The 26,986-nt window shown below is 39.7% G+C and overlaps 1 protein-coding gene across 1 annotated transcript in view; it reads left to right on the forward strand.

The window, feature by feature from the left end:
* TPH2 (tryptophan hydroxylase 2) overlaps positions 1 to 26,986 on the forward strand; it is a 99,823-nt gene that overhangs the window by 63,032 nt on the left and 9,805 nt on the right. Inside the window, exon 9 of the mRNA XM_021092003.1 lies at positions 26,558 to 26,653. Within this exon, the coding sequence (XP_020947662.1) occupies positions 26,558 to 26,653 (96 nt within the window). The remainder of the gene's footprint in view (positions 1 to 26,557; positions 26,654 to 26,986) is intronic.

The following is a 26,986-nucleotide window of genomic DNA, read 5'->3' on the forward strand; positions in this document are numbered from 1 at the left end:
CTTAAATGCCTTCAGGGGCCAGATAGGTAGCAAACATGTGTGAAATAGCCTGATGTAAGATAATAAGGGGTATTGGAGCCTGTGGGGAACTGGAGAATATTCATTCATCTAAAGGCATTCAAATTCAAAAAGGAAAACACAACAAAATATTCTTTGGCTACAAATCATGTCTGCAAGCTGAAGCAGAATTACAGGCTCTCAGCTGCCTGCCCTTGTATTTAAAGGTAGATTATACATTATACTATACCATGCTGAGGGACCAGCCCATGCTAGCTTCATTTTTATATGATATTGGATGTTCTCAATTACTGCTTGCTAGACAACTGACTGTTTTTTCCAAGAAAAGATAGCTATTACCGTGTACACTAGAAATAAGTATCTTATTGCTATTGAGAGGTGACTGGTTTTGAATTATAACTTTAAACAGGTACAATCATGACTGTCAGACATATGTGCTGAGCATGTGTCAAAGATTTATTTAACTCATTCATGAGGGAAAAGCAGGATGGTAAATCTAGCTCAAAGAAGAATTTGAGTTACTGAAAGAAAGAATCCTGGAACAAGGTGTGAAGTATTTTACGTTCTATAGGGCAAAAAACTGTAACCTTGACTATTTTTTTCTATGAGGCAGAAATAACTTGCATGCCTAGTGGACAAAAATATCTTATAATTATTCAATCTTCAAAAAATTAACACCTGACTTCACAGCATCTGGGCCTCAATCAATGTACACAGGGAGTCAGATATATTCCCCAGATCAGTGCTTTTTCAAATGGAGATGTGTCTAAAATAACCTAGGGATCTTGTTATAGGTAGATTCTGGTCAAGGAGGCCAGAATGGGCCTGAGATGTGGCATTTCTGGCAAGATCCCAGATGCTGCTGGTCCAGGAGAAGCAGGTAACCTGTTAGGTGGGTGTGTTGGTCAATGCTTGAGTATGTCTTTCAAATGGCATATGGTAATCTTTTAGCCTTATTTTCGTATTAAATATTTTTTTTCTCAAAACTGGGCTGATAGGGCTTTGCCAGATAAATATTGTGCAGTGTGACCTGAGTTTATTTAAGACTTTTTCTGGGCCTGCATATGGACCCTTGCATCTCTGAATGCCATGTCACTGGTTCTGTTTTATGTGCCTACTCTCACACTCCCCTGCTGCCTGCTCTTTAGCCATATGACATATCATTCAATTTTATAGGAATGCACAGAAACTTGCTGATCAGGTAAATTTAGGAAGTAGTCCTAGAAAATTATTGATTTCTTTCCCCAAATGTTAAGAAATGTAAAGGGATGCCTTTCACCAAATGGTGCATTCCATCCTATGATGCAGATGGCTTCAATTCAGTCTATTCCTTTCTCACATCATAAAGGCATTTGAAGCAGACAAAGCTGTGCATCATTTGTTGGAGAAAGCAATCAGTAGGAGTACACCACAGATGTTTTCCAAGCAGAATAAATCGGCCTCTGGCCCAGCTGGAATTTTCCCTCCACAGAGAGTTTTAGGTCATCCATTCAGTTCTGTCAACCCCAAAACATATTTACCTTCACTTCCTGATGAAGGGATTCTGTCACTGGGTGTTAGTAAAGCTGATGAGAGAAGAGTCTTGGCCAAGGTTAATGAAAGAATAACCAGTTTTTCCCAGAATGTGTTCCCAGAACATTAGTCTCATGGAATGTTATTAAGAGTTCTGTGACACAGGAGATCCATGGGCAAATATATTTGGGAAACACTGGGTTAAATGAAGTAAATACCTTTGTTTTTAAAGTGTAGGACTTTTCAGGACCTTTAATAAGATACTGTGTAGAGTGAATCCTATAAGTGATAAAAAACTTATTTTTACAAACTGATCATGTTTCCTCCATTTTAAGATGCCATTGGTTGTAAGATAGACCATTAAATTAATTTAATAGCTTCTTTTTTTTTTTTTTTAAGGGGAAGAAAGATTCAGCTAGCAATTTTTTTTTTTTTTTAATCTTTTGTCTTTTCAGAGCCGAATCTGGAGCATATGGAGGTTCCCAGGCTAGGAGTCGAATCAGAGCTATAGCTGCCGACCTACGCCACAGCAACAGCAATGTGGGATCTGAGCCGTGTCTGTGATCTACACCACAGCTCATGGCAATGCCGGATCCTTAACCCACTGAGCAAGGCCTGGGATCGAACTTGCGTCCTCATGGATACTAGTCGGGTTTGCTAACTGCTGAGCCACGATAGGAACTCCCAGCTAGCAAAATTGTTTGACAGTGTAAGAAGCTCCATTTTGGAAATGTTAAAATGTGAAAAAGTGAAATTGGAAATTAAGAAAGTACATTATATGGTTGCAGAAGGCTTTTTTTTTTTTTAATGGAACAAATTTTAGCATTTCAAGCTATTAATATTCCAAGGAGCATCGTTTAAGAGATACAAGTCTAGAATGTTTTTTGAAAGGGTGAAATTTACTGTGAGCAGACCTGATCACCAGCTAATTTTTTTTTAAATAGGAAAGGATTGTCAAAAAATTAATAATATAGGCTTCTGTTTGTACTTTGTCAAAACAAATTATTTGCTCCAAGGAAAAAGTTGGCATTGTTCAAGGTTTTTGATGACCATGAATTGTGTTTGAATTTCTATGTATAAATGGGACAGTCTCATGCTGATAGCAGTAATGAAATGTATAGTCAGCCTTGAACTAATAATTGACTGTGATTCACATAGAAGTGTAATCGTAAAGGTAACCTTAGTTTATGAATTGCTAATTAATATTTTCCTGCCTGTGGAGGACATTAGCTTATTTCCCAGCCTCTCATGACTTTGCCTACCTGGCTGAGAACGTTCAGCTTTTAAAAGACTTACGCCCAACTCTTCTTCTTTTTGAAGATGGATGACATTAAAAATGACCATTTTAGTATCTCTACACAGAGCTCAAAATAAGCCCCAGGCTTATTTATTCCATGTAGAGTCTTTGAGCTAGTTCAGCTATTTGGATCATTTGATACCAAGCTGACAAAAGGCTGGAAGGAATGTGCTTTTATATACTCTTAATTGAGATGTTTGGGTGGTTGATCAGTTTGTGTGTTATTTCTAAGAGTAATTTAATTAAAAGTTAATAACATCTATTCCAATTCATTACATTCACTTTTATATCTTCTCTGCATGTAGAAAAGTGGTCTCCCCTTGCAGAGAACATTATATTTCTTTAGTCCCAGAGAGCTTTACTTTTGTTGTCATTGTTTTCATTGTTTTCATCACCCTTGGTCTTTTTCTTCCTGTGTGCTCCAAGGCCACCCTTCCTTCTGACTATATTCTTTTCTGAGATCTTTGATATTGCAACTAAAGCTATTTTGCTCTATCTTTACCTGTTTTACTTATAATATACATCATTGCAATTATAGGTGTTTGTCATCTATTTATATTATGATGAGAACACCACTGTTATTTGGAATTAAAAAGAGAGCTCTGCCTTGCTCACTATGTTTAGAAACCAGTCTATTTGCAGTCTGGAATAGTCGTGCATTTTTGCAACTCAAATCTTTTTTCATCATTTATAACTGTATCCTAGGGGCCTCAGAGAACCGTCATATAACTGCGGATGAGGAAAAAAACCCCAGCAACCTACTTTACATATTTGGAAACTCATAAAAATAGAGCTGCTTTGGTAATTGTTAACTCTCTGTTTGTGTGCTAAGCTGTGGACCCACTTGGTTTTCATAGTAGCACCACAGGTCTAGTCAGATGTTCTGATGGGCAGTGTGTGGTGTGGTGTGACGTGGTGGGAGGGACTGAACCCGAAGTGAGCCCAGTAGGGTTTGACTGCCAGCTTTATTTTTTCCTAGCTTTATTGAAGTATAATTGGCGTACACCATTGTATAAGTTTAAGGTGTATAATGTGTTGATTTGATTCACGTATCTATTGCAAAATGATTCCCACTGTAGTGTTAGCTAACACCTCTATCACCTCATATAATTACCATTTTCTTTTTTGTGGGGAGGACATTTAAGATCTAGTCTCTCAGCAACTTTCAAGTACACAATACAGTGTTATTAGCTATGCAGTTGATCCCCAGAACTTATTTATCTCCAACTAGAGGTTTCTATCCTTTGACCAATATCTCCTTTCCTCCCCTAACCCCCATCTTCTGGTAACCACCATTCTAATTTGTGTTTCTATGAGTTCAGATTTTTTTTTTTTTTGTAAGTCAACCAAACTTTAATTAAAAATTAAAAAAAAAACATGAAGAAATAACCTTTATTTTATTTTTTTTAATTTGAGGAGTGTGTCTATATTCCATAATTATTTTTAATTACAACAATAATAAAAACTCCATTAATGAAGCAAATCTTGTTAGAAACTAATTAAGAAAACTTGGTAGAATTCAAGTTGGAAACAGTTTGAATTGACAATTCTGAGTGCATAGTGGTAAGAAACCATCTATCATACAGTTATTAAAGAGCATTTTAAATCTTACCCTTCAGCTGTATCTTCATAGCTCTTTTATAATTGTAGGTAACTAGCTAGTTAACTAATTCCAAAGCAAATATATTCATCACTGTATACAATTTTCTTTTTATGTTCAGTAATATCTAGTGATTGGTTTGCATGGTTTAGGAAGAATGCCTGTTCTTTAAATTTTTTTTTTTTTTTTACAAAATAAAATACGTATATTTAAACACAATTACATTCACACAGATTATTATATCATGGATCTTAAGAAACATATTAAGCAACTCCCTTTGGAGAAGTGGAATGGAAAATATGCTGAGACAAATAGGAAATTTATTCTATACTTTATCCCATTTTGTATGGCTTTCATCTTTACTATTTAGTATTATCTATTACATTTCAATTTTTCTTTAAAAATTAGCATTATATTAAAATTGTGTGTATTATGCAACTAAAATTTATAAAGAAGAAAGCCTTATATACCATTAAATATTTTATTTAGCACAATAAAAAGAATAACTTAACTGGTAAGAATAACAAAAATAATACACTCTCTGAAAATAAGAAAAATATAAAATTCATAAGTTGGTTAAAAAACAGTGTAACTATATAAATATGTCCTCACAATTTGTTACATCTCATTGATTCTTCAGTAAAGGCATTACACCATTCTAGGTAATGTGATAAACAAGACATTATAGACTTTACATTGTACCATGGAGAGAAATGGTTATTAATAATACAATTGTAGACTTATTTTATTTAATTGTACAGTTGTATTATTTAATTATAATTATCATAAATTCTTTGATGGAGAGAAAATCAGAATCAGATGTAAGACTTCAGCATTCCAAGAATGATGTCAGATGACCCCCTTCATAGTGGATTATGCACTTATTTACTATGAGATATTTTTCTTCTTCAGAGATTCCTTGTTTGTGTATCAATTGTAGATTTTTGGCTTGCAGTTATTCTGAAGTTTTGATATAAGAGTCTATATGTATATGAGATTGTTTTAAGTTGTTGTTCTCTTAATTGCAAGTTCATCTCCAGTGTCCTGCATTTGTACCCACCTCTTCTCACAATTTCTGATTTTGGTGGTATAATCGTGCATGGATGATTTCGTATCTTTACTGTATATATACCTTTACTGGTGAGCCTTGTCATTTGTGGTATTTTTGTTTCTGGTTGTGGCCTTTTCTTTTCTGTATAGAGAAGTTCCTTTAGTATTTGCTGTAAGGCTGGTTTAGTGTTGCTGAATTCTCTCAACTTTTGCTTATCTGTGAAGGTTTTGATTTCTCCTTCAAATTTGAATGAAAGCCTTGCTGGGTAAAGTAATCTTGGTTGGAGGTTTTTTCCTTTCATCACATGAAGTATATCATGCCACTCCCTTCTGGCCTGCAGAGCTTCTGCTGAAAAATCTGCTGATAACCTTCTTGGGGTTCCTTTGTATGTTATTTGTTTCTTTTCCCTATCTGCTTTCAAAATTTTCTCTTTGTCTTTAATTTTGGTCAGTTTGATTATTATGTGTCACGGGGTATTCCTCCTTGGGTTTATTTTGTATGGTACTCGTTGTGCTTCCTGGATTTGAGTGAGTGGTTCCTTTCCCATGTTAGGGATGTTTTGGGTTATTATCTCTTGGAATATTTTTCCTGTCCCCTTCTCTCTCTCTCTTCTCCTTCTGGCACCCCTATGATATGGATGTTGGTGCATTTAACATTGTCCCAGAGTTCTCTGAGACTCTCTTCATTTGTTTTCAGTCTTTTTTCTCTTTTCTGTTCTGCATCCGTAATTTCCACTAATCTGTCCTCCACCTCGCTTATTCGTTCTTCTGCCTCCTGTATTCTGCTGTTGGTTGCTTCTAGTGAATTTTTTATTTCAGTTATTGTATTTTGCATCTCTTCTTGTTTAAGTTTTATATCTTGTATCTCTTTGGTCAGTGTTTCCTGTAAGTTATCCATCTTTGCCTCCAGTTTATGTCCAATGTCTTGCATCATTTTCAGCATCAACAATCTAAAGTCTTTTTCCTGGAGGCTAAGAATCTCCTCATCGCTTAGATGATTTTCTGGGTTTTTCCTTTCTCCTTCATCTGAGTTATAGTTCTCTGTCTTTTCATTTTTATAGGTTTTTGGTGTGGTGACCTTTTTACAGATAAAAGGGTTGTAGCCTCTCTTACTTCTGGTGTCTGCCCCCCTTGTGGCTGAAGTCTGTATGGGGGCTTGGTGTAGGCTTCCTGATGGGAGGGGCTGATGCCTGCCCCCTGGTAGGTGGAGCTGATTCTAATTCCTCTGTGGCATCTGTGTGCCTGAGCGGTCTTTAGGCAGCCTGTTTACTGAGGGATGGGGCTGTGTTCCCACCTGGATTGTTGTTTGCCCTGGGGCTTCTCAGCACTGACAGACAGGTGGGGCCAGATTTTCCCAAAATGGCCACCTCCAGAGAAAGGCAGCTGCTGAATATTCCTGAGAGTTTTGCCTTCAATGTCCCTCCCTCACATCAGCCACATTCACCCCTGTTTTCCCAGGATGTCCTCCAAGAACTGTGGTCAGGTTTGACCCAGATTCCCATGGAGACTTTGCTTTGCCCTGGGATCCAGTGCACGTGAAAGTCCGTGTGTGCCTTTTAAGAATGGGGTCTCTGTTTCCCCCAGTCCCGTGGAGCTCCTGCACACAAGCCCCACTGGCCTTCAATGCCAGATGCTCCAGGGGCTCTTTCTCCCAGTGCCGGATCCCCATACATGAGGGTTTGATGTGAGGCTCAGAACTCTCACTCCTGTAGGTGAGTCTCTCTCTGTGAACCAGTTAGTTTTCAGTTTGTGGAGCTTCCCACCCAGGAGGTATGGGGTTGTTTATATTGCAAAATCGCCCCTCCTATCTCTTGATGTGGCCTCCTCTTTTTCTTCTGGAGTAGGGTATCTTTTTTAAGGTTTCCAGTCCATTTGGGTGGGGATTGCTCAGCTTTTAGTTGTGAATTTTGTTGTTTTTAGTAGAGAAGTTGAGCTCCAGTCCTTCTATTCCGCCATCTTAATCCTCTTTCCAAGTTCAGATTTTTTTAGATTGCTCATTTAAGTGATATCATAGTATTTATCTCTGTCTGACATACTTTACTTAGTGTAATACCCTGAAGGTCCATCCACGTGGTCACAAATGACAGGATTTCTTTCTTTTTCATGGCTGAATAACTTTCCATTGTGTGTATGTATGTGTGTGTACATACATACACACACACACATTTTTATCCATTCATACACTGATGGACACTTAGGCTGTTTTCATAGTTTAGCTATTTTGAATAAGGCTGCAATAAACATGGGAGTGCAGATAGCTCATGGAAATCTTGTTTTCATTTCCTTTGGTTATATGCCTAGAAGTAAACAAGCTGGATCATATGGTAGTTCTATTTCCTTCCTCCTTCCCTCCCTCCCTCTCTCCATCCCTCCCTCCTTCCCTCTTTTCTATGGCCACCCTATAGCACATGAAGTTTCCAGGCCAGGGATCAGATCCGAGTGGCAGTTACGACCTATGCTGGAGCTGCTGCAATGCTGGATCCTTAACCTGCTGTTCTAGGCCAGGAATCAAAGCTGTGTCCTAGGGCTGCAGAGATACCACAGATCCTATTGTGCCACAGCAGGAACTCCTGGTAGTTCTATTTTTAATTTTTGAGGTGCCTCCATACTGTTTTCCATAGTGGCTCTACCAATTTACATTCTCACCAGCAGTGCACAAGAGATCTCATTCCTACACATCCTTGTGAACCCTTGTCATCTTGTCTCTTTTTGATGATTTGAGTGCCAGCTTTGTTACTTCTTAACCCTGTACTCAGAGACAAATTACATTCCCTATTTGTGCCTCAGATATCTTCTTTATTTTTATATTTTTTAATTTTTTGTCTTTTCTAAGGCCACTCCCACGGCATATGGAGGTTCCCAGGCTAGGGATCTAATCAGAGCTGTAGCCACTGGCCTATGCCAGAGCCACAGCAACACAAGATCCGAGCCGCGTCTGTGACCTACACACACAGCTCATGGCAACGCCGGATCCTTAACCCACTGAGCGAGGCCAGGGTTCGAACCGGAAACCTCATGGTTCCTAGTCAGATTCGTTAACATCTGCGGCACGATGGGAACTCCCTCAGATATCTCCTTTAAAATGGAGATGTTTTACTACCACTTGATGCTGAATGAGGAGCATGTATACTGTGGTATTATCTACAACATCCCCATATCTGAATCTACCAGATCTCACTGTTATCCCCCAAATCCTAACTGTACCCAGGGAGTTATACTGTTAATTAAATTAGTTCAAAGTCATTTTAAGCTCCTAAATTCCCTAGTTCCTCTTCTGGAAGTAACGTCTTCCTGGGACTCAAAAGCCCTGACATTGAGTCCTTCTTACTTTCTCTTTTCAAAGTAAGCTGGAATGCATTCTTGAAGCACAGATTTGTGCAGTTATCTTAATTTCCATAAAGACGTACAAAAGAAGAAATTTTCTGGTTTAACTACAATAAAGTAGGCTTTCAAAATTATAGACTTATGGTAACAGATATTTCTGTGGTATAATTCCATTTCTAGCAAAAGCAGAGAGAAGATGGTTGTTTTTTTTTTTTTTTTTTTTTTTTTTTTTAACGAAGAAGAATGGCAGAGGTAATGTTACATTGAACTATAGGAATTTAATTACCTCATTCTACAAATGTAGTTTTCAAATAAAGGAGTCAAAAGGATTTCCAGAGCTATTCTTCTGAATTGTGATATAAAACCCCAGAACACATTTAGGAGGTGTAAAATGTATTACTGTACATTACGAGCCACAATGAATGAAAGCATAATAAGAAATGCGACATGAGATTGAACACACAGTGATTAAAAATCTCTTTGTTCCCTTTGTGGAAATATTGTAATTTGCTTAGAATTTTATATGCTTCTCACTGTAAGGATGGGCCTTTATAGAGCATTTCTGATAGGTGGATTTCATACTAGGGAAAGGTTTCCCAGAAAATGGAAATGTTATCATTTGAGGACTTCAGTGCAGAGTAGGTTTAAGTAAGAAATGCTGGGAGGTTTGGGAAGAATAAATCACCTGGGGGCCTCATCATTCTTTTCAGAGTTTGAAATTCTGTCCTTTATGGTGTCCATAAAAAATCACGAAAGTTGTTAAAAGAGTAAATCTTAAGAGTTCTCATCACAGGGAAAAACTTCTTTTTTTTTTTTTTTTTTTTTTTTTTTGCTTTTTCTTTTTATTGCATCATATGCGATGATAGATGCTAACTAAACTTCTTGCAGTAATCATTTCACAGTATATGTAAGTCAAACCATTATGTTGTACACCTTAAACTTATACTGAAGTATGTTGATTATATTTCAGTAAAACTGGGGAAAAAACCCATTCACTCAGCAATGAAGAGAAGGCAGGGTGAATTAGGGACTCCTTTACTGAGAAGTTTTTACAAAAACCTTCATTTCTCTTCCTTATTACAAAAGTGACACATATTCATTGTAGAAAATTTTAAAAAATGGTTAAGCAAGGAAAAGAATGTAAAGATCATTTGTAACATCACAGCAGTGATAACCAGCGTTAACATTTTAGTAAATAGCCTCCTAGTTTTTCTGAAAAGTCATTTTGCCATGTCAAATAAGAGCTAGTAAAGGGGAGTCCTGGCTTTGGAAAAAGGAGCAGCAAGACATTTATCAAACACTTGTGCTGTCAGGAGAGACTTTATCTTTTACATCAACGGAGAAAAGAATAAATTGGAAGTACTCTAGAAATATGGGGTTGATGACTTTTCACTCAAGTTAAGTTGCAAAGTGTTTTAGTGAATATCAGATGTACCTAATGAGTTTTGTTTGCTTTTTCTTGCTTGCTTTTTGTGTGTGTGTGTGAAAAACATTAGCACATTGCATTTTTTAAAATAAAAACGTTGGTTTTCATTTTAATCTTAAGTCTTCAAAGTTTGCCTTATTTTTGTCCCCATTAATGAGTGCTACTTTTATCTAATCAATATTTACCCCTCCTATTCTTCTTCTTTTTTTTTTTTTTTTTGGCTTTTTAGGACCACACTTGCAGCATATGAAAGTTCCCAGGCTAGGGGTCAAATCGAGCTGTAGCTGCCAGCCTACACCACAGCTCACAGCAATGCCGGATCCTTAACCCACTGAGCGAGGCCAGGGGTCAAACCTGCCTCCTCCTGAATACCAGTCAGATGCGTAGCCACTGACACATAACGGAAACCCCAATCATAAACATCCTTCCCCATAGCACTTGATCTCAGCTAATCATACCTATAGAGAGGAAAGGGGAAAACTGGAATGAAATAGAGTGAACCCTACTATATATGCCACCTTGTGGCTTTCCTTGAACCTGTGCACCTGGGACTTGCTAGTGGGGCAGCATAGCATAGCGCAGCATAGTAGGTATCCAAAGTGCAGGCTTTTAGGGTCAAATTACCCGCTTTCACATCCAGCTCTATGACTTACTGGCTGGGCAACCTTAGATGAGTTAGTTAACCTCTCTGTGCCCTAAGTTTCTTCATTTTAAAATGACAATAATAATACTATCGAGTCTTGTAGAACTATTGAGGATTAATGAGATAATGCATTGTAAAGCTGCTTAGCACAGAGCTGAGTGTTCAGTAAATGCTGGCTAGTGTGTTTGACATGATTGTACCCTTAGAAATCTAGGTGGCCACATCAGTAAGGCTCAAGTTCAGGAAAGCCCCCTGGAGAGATTTTCTACTCTTCTTGTGACCTTGGTTAATTCTCTAACTTTCAACAATTCAGGTTTTCCATTCTGAAATGCAGACTCTGCAGTTTATATTACAAAGAGGTTTTAGATGGAGAGGGCATGCTGCTTTGCAATGTAAAGTGTTTAGCCATAAATAACAAAGGTAAGGCCTATGTGATGTCGAGCTTCTCTCAGGAGATGAAGGAGGCCTCCCCTGAGTTAATAGCACACCTCCCCTGAGTGAACGTAGAGAAAGGCAACTTGTGGGAAGCAGATGGGAAGAACAAATGAATAAATGCTGTTTGTGTCAGTGAGAGCAGAGGAAATATGAATTCCTGACTAAACTTTTCAAGCAGGTTAGGAGTGATGCTGTTCATTGGTATATGCAGCACTCCCTTAATAACTCAAGAAAGCAATAAATTTGGGGTTTCACATCTTGGCTGCTCCTGCTTATGAGTTCAAGTTCCTGAGAATTTAAGCCAGGTGTTTGCAGTTTGCTGTAAGATAGTTACATTAACATAAAAGTATGCAAGCAAACTATTGGAAGAATTCCAAAAGATGTTGTTTGCTCTAGTTTTGATGCATTTTGGCTGTGTCTCTATTTATATGCAGGAGTCCTACATTGGTGTCTAACTAGCAAGGCTTAAAAGTTCTCTGTAATAAAACAAGGGCAGATAGCTTAAAATAGCATACTTCAGAAATGTTTAAGTATTTAGCTCTCGCAAATGCTTTTTTGTTTACCTTTTCATCTCTCAAATCTAATTAAGAAGAGTTCTTCCAAGATAAAAGTCAAGGCTGTAATTGTCTAGAAAAGGGGTATTGGACTCTGCTTCATTGCAAAGATGTTTAGCAAAGGCATGACCTTGCTGGATTCCTACTACATGTCTTTTCCATAGCTCTGATATAATCAATTACAGCCTGACCATTTATTCATTCAGTAAATATTTACTGAACAACTACTACGTGTCAGGCATGAGGATTTCAACTGTAAAACAGGGAGACTTGTTCCTGCTTCTTGGGGACTTAGAATCTAGTGAGGGGTACAGTAAGGATTTAAATATAACTTAAGTGCACAAATAGGGAAAGGGAGTTCCTTCTGTGGCTCAGTGGATTAAGAACCCAACTAGTATCCATGAGGATGTGGGTTTGATCCCTGGCCTTGCTCAGCAGGTTAAGGCTCTGGTGTTGCTGTGAACTGTGGTGTAGGCCGCAGACATAGCTCAGATCTGGTGTTGCTGTGGCTGTGGCATAGGCCAGCAGCTGCAGCTACAATTCAACCCCTAGCCTGGGAACCTCCATATGTCATGGGTGCAGCCCTAAAATGACCAAAAAAAAAGATAGGGAAAGGAGGGCACTTGGGTCAGGTTCAGGGAGAGGAATGGATGATCAAAAGTGCTTTCCTGGGAGAAGACTTTCTCAGCAGTCAAGCTGTTATTTTTTTCACTTGCTATTTTATATGCTTACTGATAGAATAGATATTCATACTTCAGGAAACTTTTGCATCTTACCAGGCTGTCCTCATATTGCAAAGTTCCTTAGATTGAGCTTCAGGAACTGTTGACCTGTAATTAGGTCTGCGATGGCCTATCCAGAAGGGAATTCTCTGTAGAATCAGGGTTCTGAGACAGAGGGTGTGTCAGCCAGGACCATCACTGTGGTCTTCATCATGTCAGAGCAGAGGGCCTTCACCTGAGTTATAGCTCTTACCTTGATTTAGCAGTTGACATGTGTTTACTCATTTGAGTCTCGTGATGGCACTTTGAGATAGGCAGGGCTCACATTATCATGCCCTAGCATGCTCCCTATTATCCACATGGTGCTGTACACACAATTGGTGCCCAGTAAAAATTTGGGAAGGAAAAGAATCCCCATTTTATAAATGAATACAGGGTGGCTCAGACAAGTGAAATGACTTGTCTAAGATTGTACAGTAAAATAATGGCAGAGACTGAGTTGCTAGATTTTCTGAGTCCTGATCTGGGCACCAAACCACCTCTCAGGAGTTTAGGATGTCAGGGCAAGGTGTGATCAGGTGAGGCAGCAAAGACATGTGCTTGGTGTCCTAGAGGCAAGTTATTGCCTTTTTTTTTCAAGTTATTGTTATAGAAGTGGGGTTCAGGCTCTTTAAATCATGCCACCCTCCAAAGGGATTGCATATTAGAGTCCTCTGTTCTAGCTAATGTTTGTGAGAAAAAAATATATAGTCTATTCCTTGATTAAACTCAAAAAATGGCCTGCATTTACACCTCAGAGGCTAGCATGTGAACATCCAGATTCCCAGCTTCTCTTAAAAAGACCAGTGCCTCTGGCAGTCAGATTGCCGTTATCCGAGGACATACTTAGCCAGAGCCAAGTTGCTGTCCCAATAGATGGGGTATGTGATACTGAATTGGGAAGTGAAAGTTCGTCTCCAATCACCTGCCTGTCCCCCCTTTACTGATTAGGGCAAGGGGAGAGAACCTAAGGATTGGCCTTCTAGGTGGCAGAAAACATACCAGTTCTCTTGGTAGCCAGAGCCAGGGGATAAGTTTGGTTAAGCAGCTTGTCTTGAGAGACCAAAATATTTCAGGTCATACCATTTTTTAATGTCTCATGAATTCTCATTCTCCTTTACCAAATCTATGTTGTGTCTTTCAAATAATACATCTGTCTCCAGTGTAGAAATATTGCTGCAGTTTAAAGCAGTACTATGTAGTATTTGATTTTGTGTTTTGTAATAGGATTTTTTAACATAAATATTATGTGTTTTATTTCTAACCTATCCTCATTTATCATAGTCTCAGCTCTCCAGAGCTGGGTTAGTTGCAGTGCTGTTTCTCACTGGCAAGACTCAGAAAACTTGGCTCCCTATTATGGTTGGTTTCTAATGTGTGCTCCTCACTGGCTCCTGATAGGCCTGTGATGTGCTACTTGCCTGATCCAGGAGCCGAACAGGAGATTGAAGGCACCCACCTCAGTGTAAGCCAGAGAAGGATGACTGTAGGCAAGACAGACAGGCCCCCATCTTTCCTAGCAGACACCAAGCTCAGCTGTCACAAAGGTGGCATAAACATTAATTCTAGGGCCTGCAGTATTCAGTCACCGAGAACAGAAGAGAACAGTATGGTATGGTACAAACAGCATGGACACTGGGGGTCAGGCACAGCCTATTCCAGTCCAATTCTGTCCCCTCTAAAGTTGCCCATGTTATTCAGCCTAAGCCTCAACTTTCCCATCTGTAAAATGGGGGGGGGGAGTTAGCACTTGCACATACTAAGAATTCAGTAAATATTAGTTATTTGTTTCATTTTCTCCATTGTACAGACAAGGAACCTACAACTCAGAAAGGCTGTGTAACTTTCATGAGGGCAAGAAAATGGCAGAGTCTGCTCTTGAGCCTTGGTCTTTCACTCCAAAGTCAGTGCTCTCAAACCACCATGTTATGTTACTGTCATAGTGCCTGCCTCTGGGGGCTGCGGTGAGCACCTCCGTAAGGTGTTTAGGATGGTGGTTTCACTAACTGGCAGTGATTATTATTAGCAATAGTGGAGTTCAACTGAGCTGAAATTCTATCTAAAGGTTCAATTATATATAGACCCTCATTGTGACAGGGACCCAATTCACAGGTAAATTTTTTCAACTCCATTTACACATATGGATGGTTAGTGTCGACTCTTGAGTGTGAGAGATGATGATGGTAGGTGGTGATGGTTAGTGACTGGAAAAGAAACACGACTTCATTAATAAAAACTTAATAGAGAGGATAGCTCAGTGCAACAGAGCGGTGAGAATGGCTCTCCCCTCTAAACGTAGCTTTCTCTCCAGTTTTCAGACATAAAATGATTTTCCAAGATTCTTGGTCATGCCTGGAAAGAAATAGGTGAGAAAGTGCCAGCTTTTTAATTCTAATGTCTGGGAGGGTGTTGCTTTTCGTAATGCAGGGATAAAAATGAAACGACCCTCTAAAGCTGGTGGTGACTACCCATGGCTTACTTGGGAGTCAGTAAAAACCTCATTTTTTTATACGAGCATTCAAGAGCTGACCTTTAAAATCACCACATCTGGGGAGAATGCGTGATTTGATGCGGAACATTTTAGGGCATGCCAAAGGACGCGAATGGCTGAGAATGTGCTCATCAGTTTTCTTCTCCTTCAAGGAGCTCAGAATTGCTTAGGTTATAAAAGTCAGTTCCTAGGCACTTCCAAACCTATAGCATTTGCTTAAGTAGGTCTTCTGTGCAAAGGAGATGAAGCATATATATATATATATGCTCATATGGAATGCTGATCTATATACCTGGTATAAAAATAATGAGTCTCTGTGTGTGTGTGTGTTGTGTCCATGTCCTCAGAGTGAAGTTTAGCCATTTCAGGGTAGCTATATAGTAAGTTCAGCAAAGGGTCTTTTGAAAAAAGCTGGAATTGCTCTAAATGGAAAGCAAAACCCTGTGAATCACTTTGTTACGGAGGTGGTAACACTGAGGCTCAGGAACTACATTTAGGGTCCGAGGAGCAATACTGAATATAAGACCAGCTTTTGATTTGCAAACCCAAATACCTGCAGATCAGAAGGCATTAAAAAGAAGCCTGTTTGCATTCCTAATATCCTTTTAAAAGAGCAACTGAATTTTGTGGAAAAAAGAATTGGATGGGTGGTCATCTCAGAAATTCATCTTCAGGAGAAAATAGCATCTGTCTGCTCTTGTGCGTCATCATCTGCTAAATGAAGGTCCAGGCAGGGATGCTGATAGAAATCCCTCCTGGATGCTAATTCTGAACAGCCTGGGCCATGAGGCACTTCAGGGGCTTGATCGAGCACAGTCAAACTCCTCCACACCCTGATCAAGCACAGTTAGCATTTTTGTTGGCTTATTTCCAGTTGGCTACAGTCTCCAAAAATGACAAACTGAAAAACTTTACCCTGACATTTTGGGATGAAGATCAGGAAGTCAGAAGCAGTGGATTTTCAGAGTTGCTGCTTGTCATGAAGGAAGCCAGAAACCACTTAACCGAAAGACTGCTGAGCTTCTGCAGGAGATACCTGCCAGTCAACCTTTGTCTTGGCTCCTGAAGGCCTATGAGGAGGCTGGCTCCTCCCTTCCTCACTGGCTCCAAGGCCCATTGGCTGTTGTCGAATGGGACGTAGAGAGAGGTCAAGGGACCAGTCTATTTTTGAAGCTATAAGTGAAAAATGATTTGATGGTTATAGTAGTGAGGTTTTCATCTTTTCAAAAAGTCCATAATATTGGGAAATGTGCTGATGACGGTAGTTACTGATCTGGAAGATTGGCACAGACCCTGTTGGCTTGGCCTACTGGGAAATTCTTCTTGCTTAAACTATTTCCCCTCTTCCTTCAGTATTTGCTGAGCTCCTGCTATGTCAGGCAGAGAGCTAGAGACGAGCCACAAAACAAGAACAACAGAAACAAGTCAGACCCTGTCCTTGATCTCAGAGCCTGATGGAGGGACAGGCAACAAGACTGGAAATTTTTGTCAGATCCATAAGTTTTAGACTGAGAGTGGGGAGGCCCATGTCTCCTGCAGATCAGCAGAAATTCTGCAAAGGGGCTGAGCAATGACAAGAACATTCTAAGCAGGAAGGTGGTGAGTGAAAGCCTGGTTTGGAAGCTGAAGAGAGCATGTCTGTCTGCACAATTGCAAATGGTTCCCTGAGGAGCTGGCCATAGGGAGGAAAGGGACTGAAAGGTGAGGCTGGAGGAGGCAGCGGCAAGATCTGAAAAGTCTTTTCTGCCCTATGAAATATAGACTTGTATCCTAGAGTGGTGGGGACAGTGAAGATTTATAACTGGGCCACCACATGGCCATTGTGACCTGATGTCAAGTCTGGGGGTGGAGCTTCTTTGGGTGGATTATTGTTGGAGTTTGAGGGCTGGACCAATGGCTTGGGTGGCACTGATATTTAGTGAATGGTTATCATTCCTGTTAGTCCACGAGCAGGGGAAAGAGGATGAGAGGTGTTTCTTTTTTCAATTAAAAAATGCTGTTAAGGCCTGATGTAAAACCAGTAATGTTAAATGATACTAAATCAAGTGACCTCTTTTGAAGTTGAAAATGCTCTCAGATAAGCTGAAGAAGAGGCAGTAAAACTGAAATGGCCAGAGGGCACTTAAACAAATCATCCATTTGTTCTTAAAAGCAACCAAAAGATATAGGAAAGGGTAGTTAAGAAACACACAGAAACAATGTTGCTGAAAATTGCCTGTGTGGATGTATTCTTCAGTAAAAGTTGTTTTCTGCTGACACTTTTTTTTCTCCCCTACAAATGTGCCTCTTGTATTTGATGATCAATTTTCCACAAGGTTTGCCATAATGTTTCCTCAGAGTTTAGGTTTTTACATTTTAATTCATTTGATGGCTGTTCTTAACCTAAGACAATGGATGCTGTTTTCACAATTCAGGGTTATTATCATTTTCTAGCTGACAAGACATTGCTTAAATTCTAACTCACCTCTTCTCTTTGTTTGTCTGTCTTGGTTTGAGGAGAACCACTGGTGAAAGAGACAGTTTCTGCCAGTTTTAGTGGAGCCTACGATGTGGTGTAGTCCATAATTTGGCTTCCCTTTATCTTCTTACAATTCACACTGGGACCCCTATAAATCATCCCCCTCTATCAGTCCCTTGATGTTACTCTTTCCAACAACTTCCTGTCTTCATGAAGCCCATCAAAGATCCCATTTATTCTTCCAAGTCCAAACAAACTTCATATTCCTCATCTTCTGAGACAGAAAAGCACACTGAAATTTCAAGACAGAAGATGGCAGTGGGATAAAAACAGCAGAGTGTTATTATTATCGCATCAGTCTTGTCTCCCTATCCCTAGTGTACCTTTCTGGTGCGTAGAGACTCTATCTTCAGCTACTTTTATAATCTCCACTAGAGCTCGCTCAGTAGAATTGAACAAATATAAATTTTTAAAATGTACTGATGAATTTATGATCTGCTGAGAGCTACACTGGTTTTCATTGAGAGGCTCGTGGTAGAATATGAACATTGATAAGTGCAGCTACAACCCTGCAAAGCATCTGGACAGTGATGCTTAGAATCTAGACAGTGACTGGCCCCCACATCTGTGAACACATGAGGGGTGGCTTCCTTTTGCCAGGGGGAGCTTCTAGAGGTGATGGGAGGGGCCTGTGGTTCCAGAGTGGCTGTAGCTCTGGACTGCCGAAGACCAATGTCTTCCAGCTCCAAGTTTCTAGCCTTTCTACACTTTTGTTTTACACAGGACCAGCCCAGGGTAAATTAATGAAGCCTGCAGAATCTCCCTTTCTGTTATCTTCTGAAGCCCAGTCCTAGAGAGTGTCCCCAGTCAGGAATACTTGCTCTGCAAACAAAACCTGGGGGTAATCATTGCACCCTACTGTGATTTGGCTTTATGTGTGCCCCTTGGGAGTATTGGCAGTTTAAATGGTCAACAACAACAACAATAAAAATTGATACATGGTGGGAAGTTTTCTACCTTGTGACAGCTGAGTGGTGATGGGTAGGTTTTCAGGTGCAATAAGAATTTGATGGCTTAAGCAAGAGAGCCTCCATTTTCCCTTTCATTTCCCCAGTGTGGATTTGTATTGCCTTAATGTTTCTATCCCAAAGCTTCCTTGGAGCCTCATTCCTATTCCAATCCTATTTTTAAAAACTTTTTATTCAAGTATAGTTTATTTACAATGTTGTATTAATTTCTTCTGTATAGCAAAGTAATTATATAACTAACACACGTATATATTCTTTTTAATATTCTTTTCCATTATGGTTTATTGCCGTAATAATAAATTATTCAATATAAAGGATATTGAATATAGTTCCCTGAGCTGTACAGTAGGACCTCATTTTTTCATTCCAAGCCTATTGTCATTTGTAATTTAATCAAGATTAAGGGAATTTGGGCCAAAGGTGGGAAGGTAGTTGCTGCTTGTAAACTGAAATTTGATGTAGCTAAGATTCAAACTCTAGAGTCTGGGGATGAGTGGTAGAGGCGTGAGTGGATGGGGATCTTGGACCCGCTCTATGTTTTCAACAAATTTCAGGTATTTTCTTTGACATGCTAGTTGTTTGATGGAAAGATGTTTGAGGAAGAGTGCCTGTGAGACATAGGGCCCTTATCCTGTGTTTTTATTGGCACTAACCAGAGGCATAGACCCCTGGTGTAAGAGCATCTTTGCATGGCATTCTTCCTTTCTGGGACTGATCCTTTTGTTATGACATGGCTACCAAATAGACCAGCTACTTTATATGTATGGGAGCAGGGTCCCAAAAGCCCCAGATTCATAGCTATTGAGACCTTGTTTTCTAGATCGTGAAGTGATGGTGGTGGGGAAGTAGGGGGATGGAACCCAGAAGGGCACTTGGGCAGCATGGTTGGCTAGGGGCACTTGGGGAGCTATTCGTACCCACTCTGGAACTATTTCAGTATTTCAGCTGCGAAGCCCTCTGTGCCAGGGTGATTGGCTGGTTGTGGGTCTGTATCTATAAGTGCACTTGCTGATGAGGAAAGTGCTGGATCTGAAGTTAGGAAGCTAAAGCTTGACTCTTAGCTCTACCAACCATGAGTCATGGAGTCTGGGCAGATAACTTGAACATTGCCTTTTGAACACAAAAGGCAAATTTGGCCTCAGCTTTTCCATTTATACAGTGGAAGTAAGAATGACTCCTTTATCTCAAATTGGTGGTAAGGTAACAGATCTATGGTAAGATGACATATGTGCGAACACTTTGTTACACTGGAAGTCTATGGGCTAAATTTCCCTGTTATTTCGGTGTCTTAGTGTCATGATTGAATTCTGCTGTTTAGAGAAAATTTCAAGTTTGTAAGTGTTTAAAGTTGTTTGCTTAAACACCAGATATTATGTTTCTGTGCTTTTTGAGTTGTTGGATCTTCTTTTTGTATATTTTTCTTGTTCCCCTTTTATCTTAGGGTGTGGGCTTAGAAACTACAGAACTGAAGTTTATTTGATCTTTGTACTAGATAAGGCTAAATAGGATCTGACTGAGGACCTGAGGGCTTCCTTTGTATGTAAAGCAAATCAAATTTAACACGCCATAACTTTTGGTTTGTTTAGCACTTTTTGTTCTGTTTAGCACATTCTCAGCTAGGGCAGTTTCAAATGTCCTTTGCTAACTTCTTGTTTCCTGTCTGTCCTGCATATATGGATGATGGAATTCTAGTTGTGGAAAGATACATGCAATTATTTAGAAATATATACTACCAGTATGAAAAGATCACATTTGTCATGAAGGTGGTAGAGAATATACATCACTTCCTGTCTCATTCAGGCTTTTATTAAACAATAAATATAGGTCACTTTCCTCGATGAAGTAAAAGAAGTAGGACACCTGGGCTTCCTCCTAGGAGTTTGTGTATCATTTTCATCCAATTTAAGAATATGGAATGACTCTCAATAGAGGTTATATGATTTTTTTTGGCCACACCCATGGCATATGGAAGTTCTTGGGCCAAGGATCAAACCTGCGCCACAGCAGTGGCCCAAGCTACTGCAGTGACAACACTGGATCCTTAACCTGCTGTACCACAAAGAAACTCCAAGAGGTTATATAATTATTTCAAGGGATGCAGGGAGTTGGGGAAGTGGGAGGCAAAAGGATCCTTCCAGAGGGAAATGGGAACAATAAATTACTTCTCCATTAAGAGTTTGAAAAAGATGTACATCTCTTTAATTGGAGTTTGTACCTTTCCAAGAGCTTCAGGTACCTAACACCAAGCACGACAAGGATGCTTCATTGTGTTCTTTTGTAAATCACCATGTGGGATCAGGTGGATTTTGTTGATGTGTTTAGTGTCTCTGGTCTTTGTTCCTTCCTGCGCTCTCGTAGCTGCCAACTTGGCAAGGCCAGAACTGTTGTGAGAGCGGTGTACTACCAGTAATGATCTGAAGATGGCAGCATTGGGCGACCTATCTCATTTTCCTAAGCACACGCCCTGTTACTAGCTCATCCTGGAGCTGTGTTGCACAGCCGTGTTTGGATTTCAGATTGTCACTCAGACCTTCTTCTGCTTAATGACTGTATGTATGTAAATGAGTCTGCTTTTCTTCTAGGGAAGAGGTCTGATCCATCATTCCTGTTTTGGTTTTCAGTTAATGATTATATGTAATTATATTCAAATAAAATATTTATAAATAATTTCATATAATTAGTGGTATGTAAAATGTAGAATTCATGAACATCAGCTTTGATGAAAGGTACCCTTCAATTTGGGAGGTTTTAGTTTTAGAATTATTATTTATTTCTTTTTAAAAGACATTAGTGACCAAGACTCTGCAATTCTCTTTTATAGGAATTCTTACAGGGCTCAGGTTTTTTGTTTGCTGTTTTGTTTTTTGATAATAGGTAGGATATTTATTTGGTAATTCTCTAGGGAACGTATTACAGATCCACATCTGGCGAGTGCTCTGAGGAAAACAAATTATATGTTCTTAAAATTTTAAGAAGCAATTAGTTACCCTTGAATTCTGAAGGGTCTCCAGGGGTCATCCAGTCCAACTCTAAGCAGGCTTTGCATTTAAAACCAGGCAGAAGATTGGTTCCTACTCCCTACCAGTGATCACACCCAGGGCCCTCTGCATTTTGAGGTCTCCACTGGCATTAGAAACAGAAAGAGAAATGTTATCCTGAGCAAGTCCATAATTCAAATTTTGCCAATGCCGAGGTTCTGTTCATTTTCCCATTCCTCTTTATCTGTTAACCACACATGGAACCAAAAATGGAAAGCTGTCCCAAGGCGAAAGGTCTAATTCTCTGGGGAGAGGAGGTTGTGAAAGCAGCATCTAGGCTCATTCCTTGGTCGAGGACAGCAGGGAAGCAGTGAAACGCAGATAGGGAATGAGCAGATGGAGCTGTGTAAGGTCAGAGTTTCTGGAAGGATTCCTAGTCGAGGGATGGGGCCAGAGAGCATTCTAAGCAACAGGAAAGAAGACACCCAGTGGCTCTTTCCTCTGAGGTTGCCCTGATTCTAGAAGCACAAAGACCAAAGACACACTGATAGATTTAGCTTGGAATCTTGACGCAGACCTTTTAATTCTTGCCTTAAACTGGGACAGGATGCCAGATCTATGAGAAGCCCATTTGAATAGTGCACCAGATTTTCTCAGGGGCTCTCTCAGCCTGCTTTGATTTGGATCATAACTATGACCATGCATTATGTATGCACTGATGTAGCAAAAGGAAAATTAAAAATGCACATAACAGGCTGACCTAAATGCTCCTGTATCTGGCTCCATATGTGTATTATTCTGGAGGCTTTTGAACATGACAGCATATTTTTTTCCCACAAACTCTTCTGTATTCAATGCTAAGGCTCCAAGGATTTCACATCATGTGCTATAAATGGGACATAAATGAGAGAAATTAGCCAAAGACACACCAAGAAGATGCCATGAGATTCTAATTTTCCTGATTTAGGCTTTTATTTTCCCTGTTTTTGTTTATAAGGTGAAATCGTGCATCTATTAATCCTTTACCTTAGAAACTTTAAAATAGGAAAGACATTGAACTCATAAAACAGGACGCTCTAGCTCTCTTAAATATCACCATCTAGCTTGGTCCTGGATGAATCACTTCCTCTCCTTAAATCTGAGTTTTCCCTTTGGTTAATTTAGAGGCTTAACCCCCAGCCTCTTGTTTAATGACTGTATGATCACTTCTCTCCATTGTGCCCAAGACTGTGCAAAAATTTTTGGAGGAAAGACTAGAGGGCTCTATTTTAACTTTCTTTTTTGCAGTTGAAGCATATTTGACTTACACTGTTATTTTAGTTTCAGGTGTACAACGTAATATTTTGCTGTTTGTATACACTACAAATGATCACCACGACAAGTCTAGTTACCGTCACGGGGTTATTATGATATTATTGACTATATTCCCTATGCTGTACATTACATCCTCTGTTATTTTAACTTTTCAGCACATACTGACATCTCTTGTTTTGGTTCTTCTTACAAGGTCTCTGTGGTACTGACTTCTCCCAATTCCCTGCTACCTTGGCCCAGGTCATATTCTCAGTCGCTCACCACTCTTGTCTCTTGGCTGCCACTGCCTTCGAACTGGTCTCTGCTTTCACTCTTGCCACCCCCCACCCCAGTCTATTCTTTACCCAGCACCAGCATGGTCTTTTGAAAATGAATTCTGAATACATCTCTGTCCTTGCCTTGGAGCATTTGCATTTGCTATTTTCTTTGCTGGGAACACTCTTTTCCCTAGATCTTTGCACAACTGGCTTTTTCATTTTTTAATGAAAAGCTGATTTTCAAGCAGGTTGTGGGTTAAATATCACTCCTTCAGAGAACTTCCTTGACCCCTCCATCTAAAACAGCCACATACTCTGCTTAATATCTAATATATTATGTGACTTTATTATTTACATGACAGACTTCATCTGACATTATCCTGTGTATTGATTTTTATTGTTATTGTTGTTACCTGTCCCATCCCAGTAGCGTGTGTGCTTCATAGGACTGGCATTTTGTTGCCTTGCCTTTTGCTCCTTAATGGACAGAGCAAAGTCTGGATAATATAGATGATTTGTAGGAGTATTTATAGGCTAAATAGTTGGATGAATGGATGTCACAGGCAGGAAAACTACAGCCTAGAGATGTTGTGGTCACATAGGTAATTACAAGCAGGGGTGAGACTAGAACTTAGGCCTCCTCATGTGTTTCTTACCTCCAGGTTCTGCTGCCATGCAACAAGCCCAACTTCGTTCATCCAGAGTTCCCGTTGTGGCTCAGCTGTTAACGAACCCGACTAGCATTCATGAGGATGAGGGTTCGATCCTTGACCTCACTCAGTGAGGTTAAGGATCCGGTGTTGCCGTAAGCTGTGGTGTAGGTCGCAGACGCGGCTCAGATCCAGTGTTGCTGTGGCTCTTGCGTAGGCTGGTAGTTACAGCTCTGATTGGAGCTGTAACTAGCCTGGCAACCTCCACATGCCATGGGCACAGTCCTAAAAAGACAAAAAGACCCAAAAAAAAAAAAAAAAGGAATAGTTCATTCACTATTTATTCACCTGATATTTATTTATTTATTTATTTATTTTTTATAATTTTTTGTTATTTTCCCACTGTACAGCAAGGGGGTCAGGTTATCCTTACATGTATACATTACAATTACATTTTCCCCCCACCCTTTCTTCTGTTGCAACATGAGTGTCTAGACAAAGTTCTCAATGCTATTCAGCAGGATCTCCTTGTAAATCTATCCTAAGTTGTGTCTGATAAGCCCAAGCTCCCGATCCCTCCCACTCCCTCCCCTTCCCATCAGGCAGCCACAAGTCTCTTCTCCAAGTCCATGATTTTATTTTCTGAGGAGATGTTCATTTGTGCTGGATATTAGATTCCAGTTATGTGATATCATATGGTATTTGTCTTTGTCTTTCTGGCTCATTTCACTCAGGATGAGATTCTCTAGTTCCATCCATGTTGCTGCAAATGGCATGATGTCATTCTTTTTTATGGCTGAGTAGTATTCCATTGTGTATATATATCACCTCTTCCGAATCCAATCATCTGTCGATGGACATTTGGGTTGTTTCCATGTCCTGGCTATTGTGAATAGTGCTGCAATGAACATGCGGGTGCACGTGTCTCTTTTAAGTAGAGTTTTGTCCGGATAGATGCCCAAGGGTGGGATGGCGGGGTCATATGGAAGTTCTATGTATAGATTTCTAAGGTATCTCCAAACTGTTCTCCATAGTGGCTGTACCAGTTTACATTCCCACCAACAGTGCAGGAGGGTTCCCTTTTCTCCACAGCGCCTCCAGCACTTGTTATTTGTGGATTTATTAATGATGGCCATTCTGACTGGTGTGATATTCACCTGATATTTACTGAGCTCTTACTATGTTTTTAATATTATTCTGTATCAACTGTTTACAACCAGGCATGATGTTGCCCCTCTGGGCGTTTTTTGATGTCTGGAGGCATTATTGTTTGGGGTGGGGGGGGTGCTACGGACATGTAGTGGACAGAGGCCAGGAATATTGCTAAACATCCTATAGTACATAGGATAGCCCGTCACAGCTAAGAGTTATCCAGCCTAACATGTTAGTGCTGTCGAGATTGGGAAATTGCTCTAGATGAGCGGACAGGGATCTGGCCTTCATGGAGTTGATAGTTTAGTTGGTGGTAGTGGTGAGGGGGTAGACTCAGATGACAAATAGTACGTATCATACATAAATTAAATACTATGTCAAAAAAGTGGTGCGATAGAAGAGAAAGACAAATCAAAACAGAGTAAGGAGGTTTGCTGATGGGTGCTGTGGGTGGTGATGAGGAAGGGCTATAATTTTAGCTTCTTTGGGAGATGAATGAGGAAAGGAAATTTTGCCTCTAGAGGTTCAGCTCCATGACTTGGAATGACCAGTCCTTTGGGTCCAGCCCAGGGCTGCAGAGCATTGGCCACTCAACCTCAGATATCATCCACTAATAATAATAATAATAATAATAATAAAAACACCCCCTCCAAAGTCAAGAGACAGCTTAACCGCCAAATAAAAGCAGAGCAAACCACCATGGGCCAGAACTAATTATTACTTTCTACCCTTTTTCAAGAGTGTTTAAATTCTCTTTCCCAACACTTTCATTACTCTATCATCATTAATGCAGGACAGTGTTACTTTGATGCAGTTTTTATTGCTTGCTGTCAGCGTCTCATTTTTCTCTCAGAGCACACATAGGGTGATTTCAGCCCTTAAGAGCTTTGTGCATTTTTTGGTTCTGCAGAGATTTCTGTCTGTCTAGATTGATTCTTAACAATCAACAGAAGCAACTGTAGATTTTAATATCTTGGGGAAGGTGTAATAGTTGATGCTGGTAAAACTTGGGTTCTTACTTTATTATATGTATATATACATATACACATGTAAGTGCATACATAGGTATCCATTTAAGATTTCACTAAGAAAATGGTAATTTGGTCAGTATATATTTGCTTTTCTTGGTCTCTCCTTCACCATGGTTCTTTACCAAGCATTGGCACATAGTATGTACTCAACAGATGTTTGTTGAATGAATAAATAAACTGCAAAAATCAGTTTGGGATTATTGAATTCCAAGTTACTTTTCCACATTTCCATGGATTAATTTATGTTACTGAACCACAACTTAGTATTTCATTAATTACTAAATCTGTGTTGTTTTTTATCTTTTAAATCATTGCAGTAAATATGATTTGACTCATAGGGTTTCTGAACCCAGGAAGCATAAGACTCTTGGAGTTAATACTTTTTCCATATACCCTTAACCTAGGTAGAGGTTATTAAGCAAGAAAATAATGTTAATAAACTTTCTTGATTTAAATGTATTTATATTGACAGAGCTGAAGAAATTATGCACAGTGCATCATTTTGTTTTGGACCATTTTATTCTACAGAAGAACTTGTTGCCCAGTTCACTGTAGGTGTGTCCATTTTTTTTTTTCAGTGCTATTTCTTCACGATTGAGTTTGGCCTTTGCAAGCAAGAAGGGCAACTGCGGGCATATGGAGCTGGACTGCTTTCCTCCATTGGAGAATTAAAGGTATGAAGCTGTGAACGAAAATATCCTTCCCAAGCAAACTGGTTCAAGGTCATGGAAAATATTGATTTGTCTGTCTGAGCCTTTCTACTCACAGATACCCCATGAATATTTAGTACAGAGGATTTGGCACCTCATATGTGGGTGCTGACCTAACTTTTTGCACTTCTGAAAATGGGTCATGCCTTTCTGGGTTTGTGGTGTGACTCAAATGGATGAGCAGCCATGTGCACAAATCAACAGGAATGACAAATGTATGCTCAAACGTTGGGTAACAAATGACTGGCCTAAATTCAGTGCTGAAAAGTGGGCATTGAGCTAGCAGTGATTCTACTG

This window comes from Sus scrofa, chromosome 5, assembly GCF_000003025.6.
Source record: "Sus scrofa isolate TJ Tabasco breed Duroc chromosome 5, Sscrofa11.1, whole genome shotgun sequence".
Classification (NCBI taxonomy): domain Eukaryota; kingdom Metazoa; phylum Chordata; class Mammalia; order Artiodactyla; family Suidae; genus Sus; species Sus scrofa.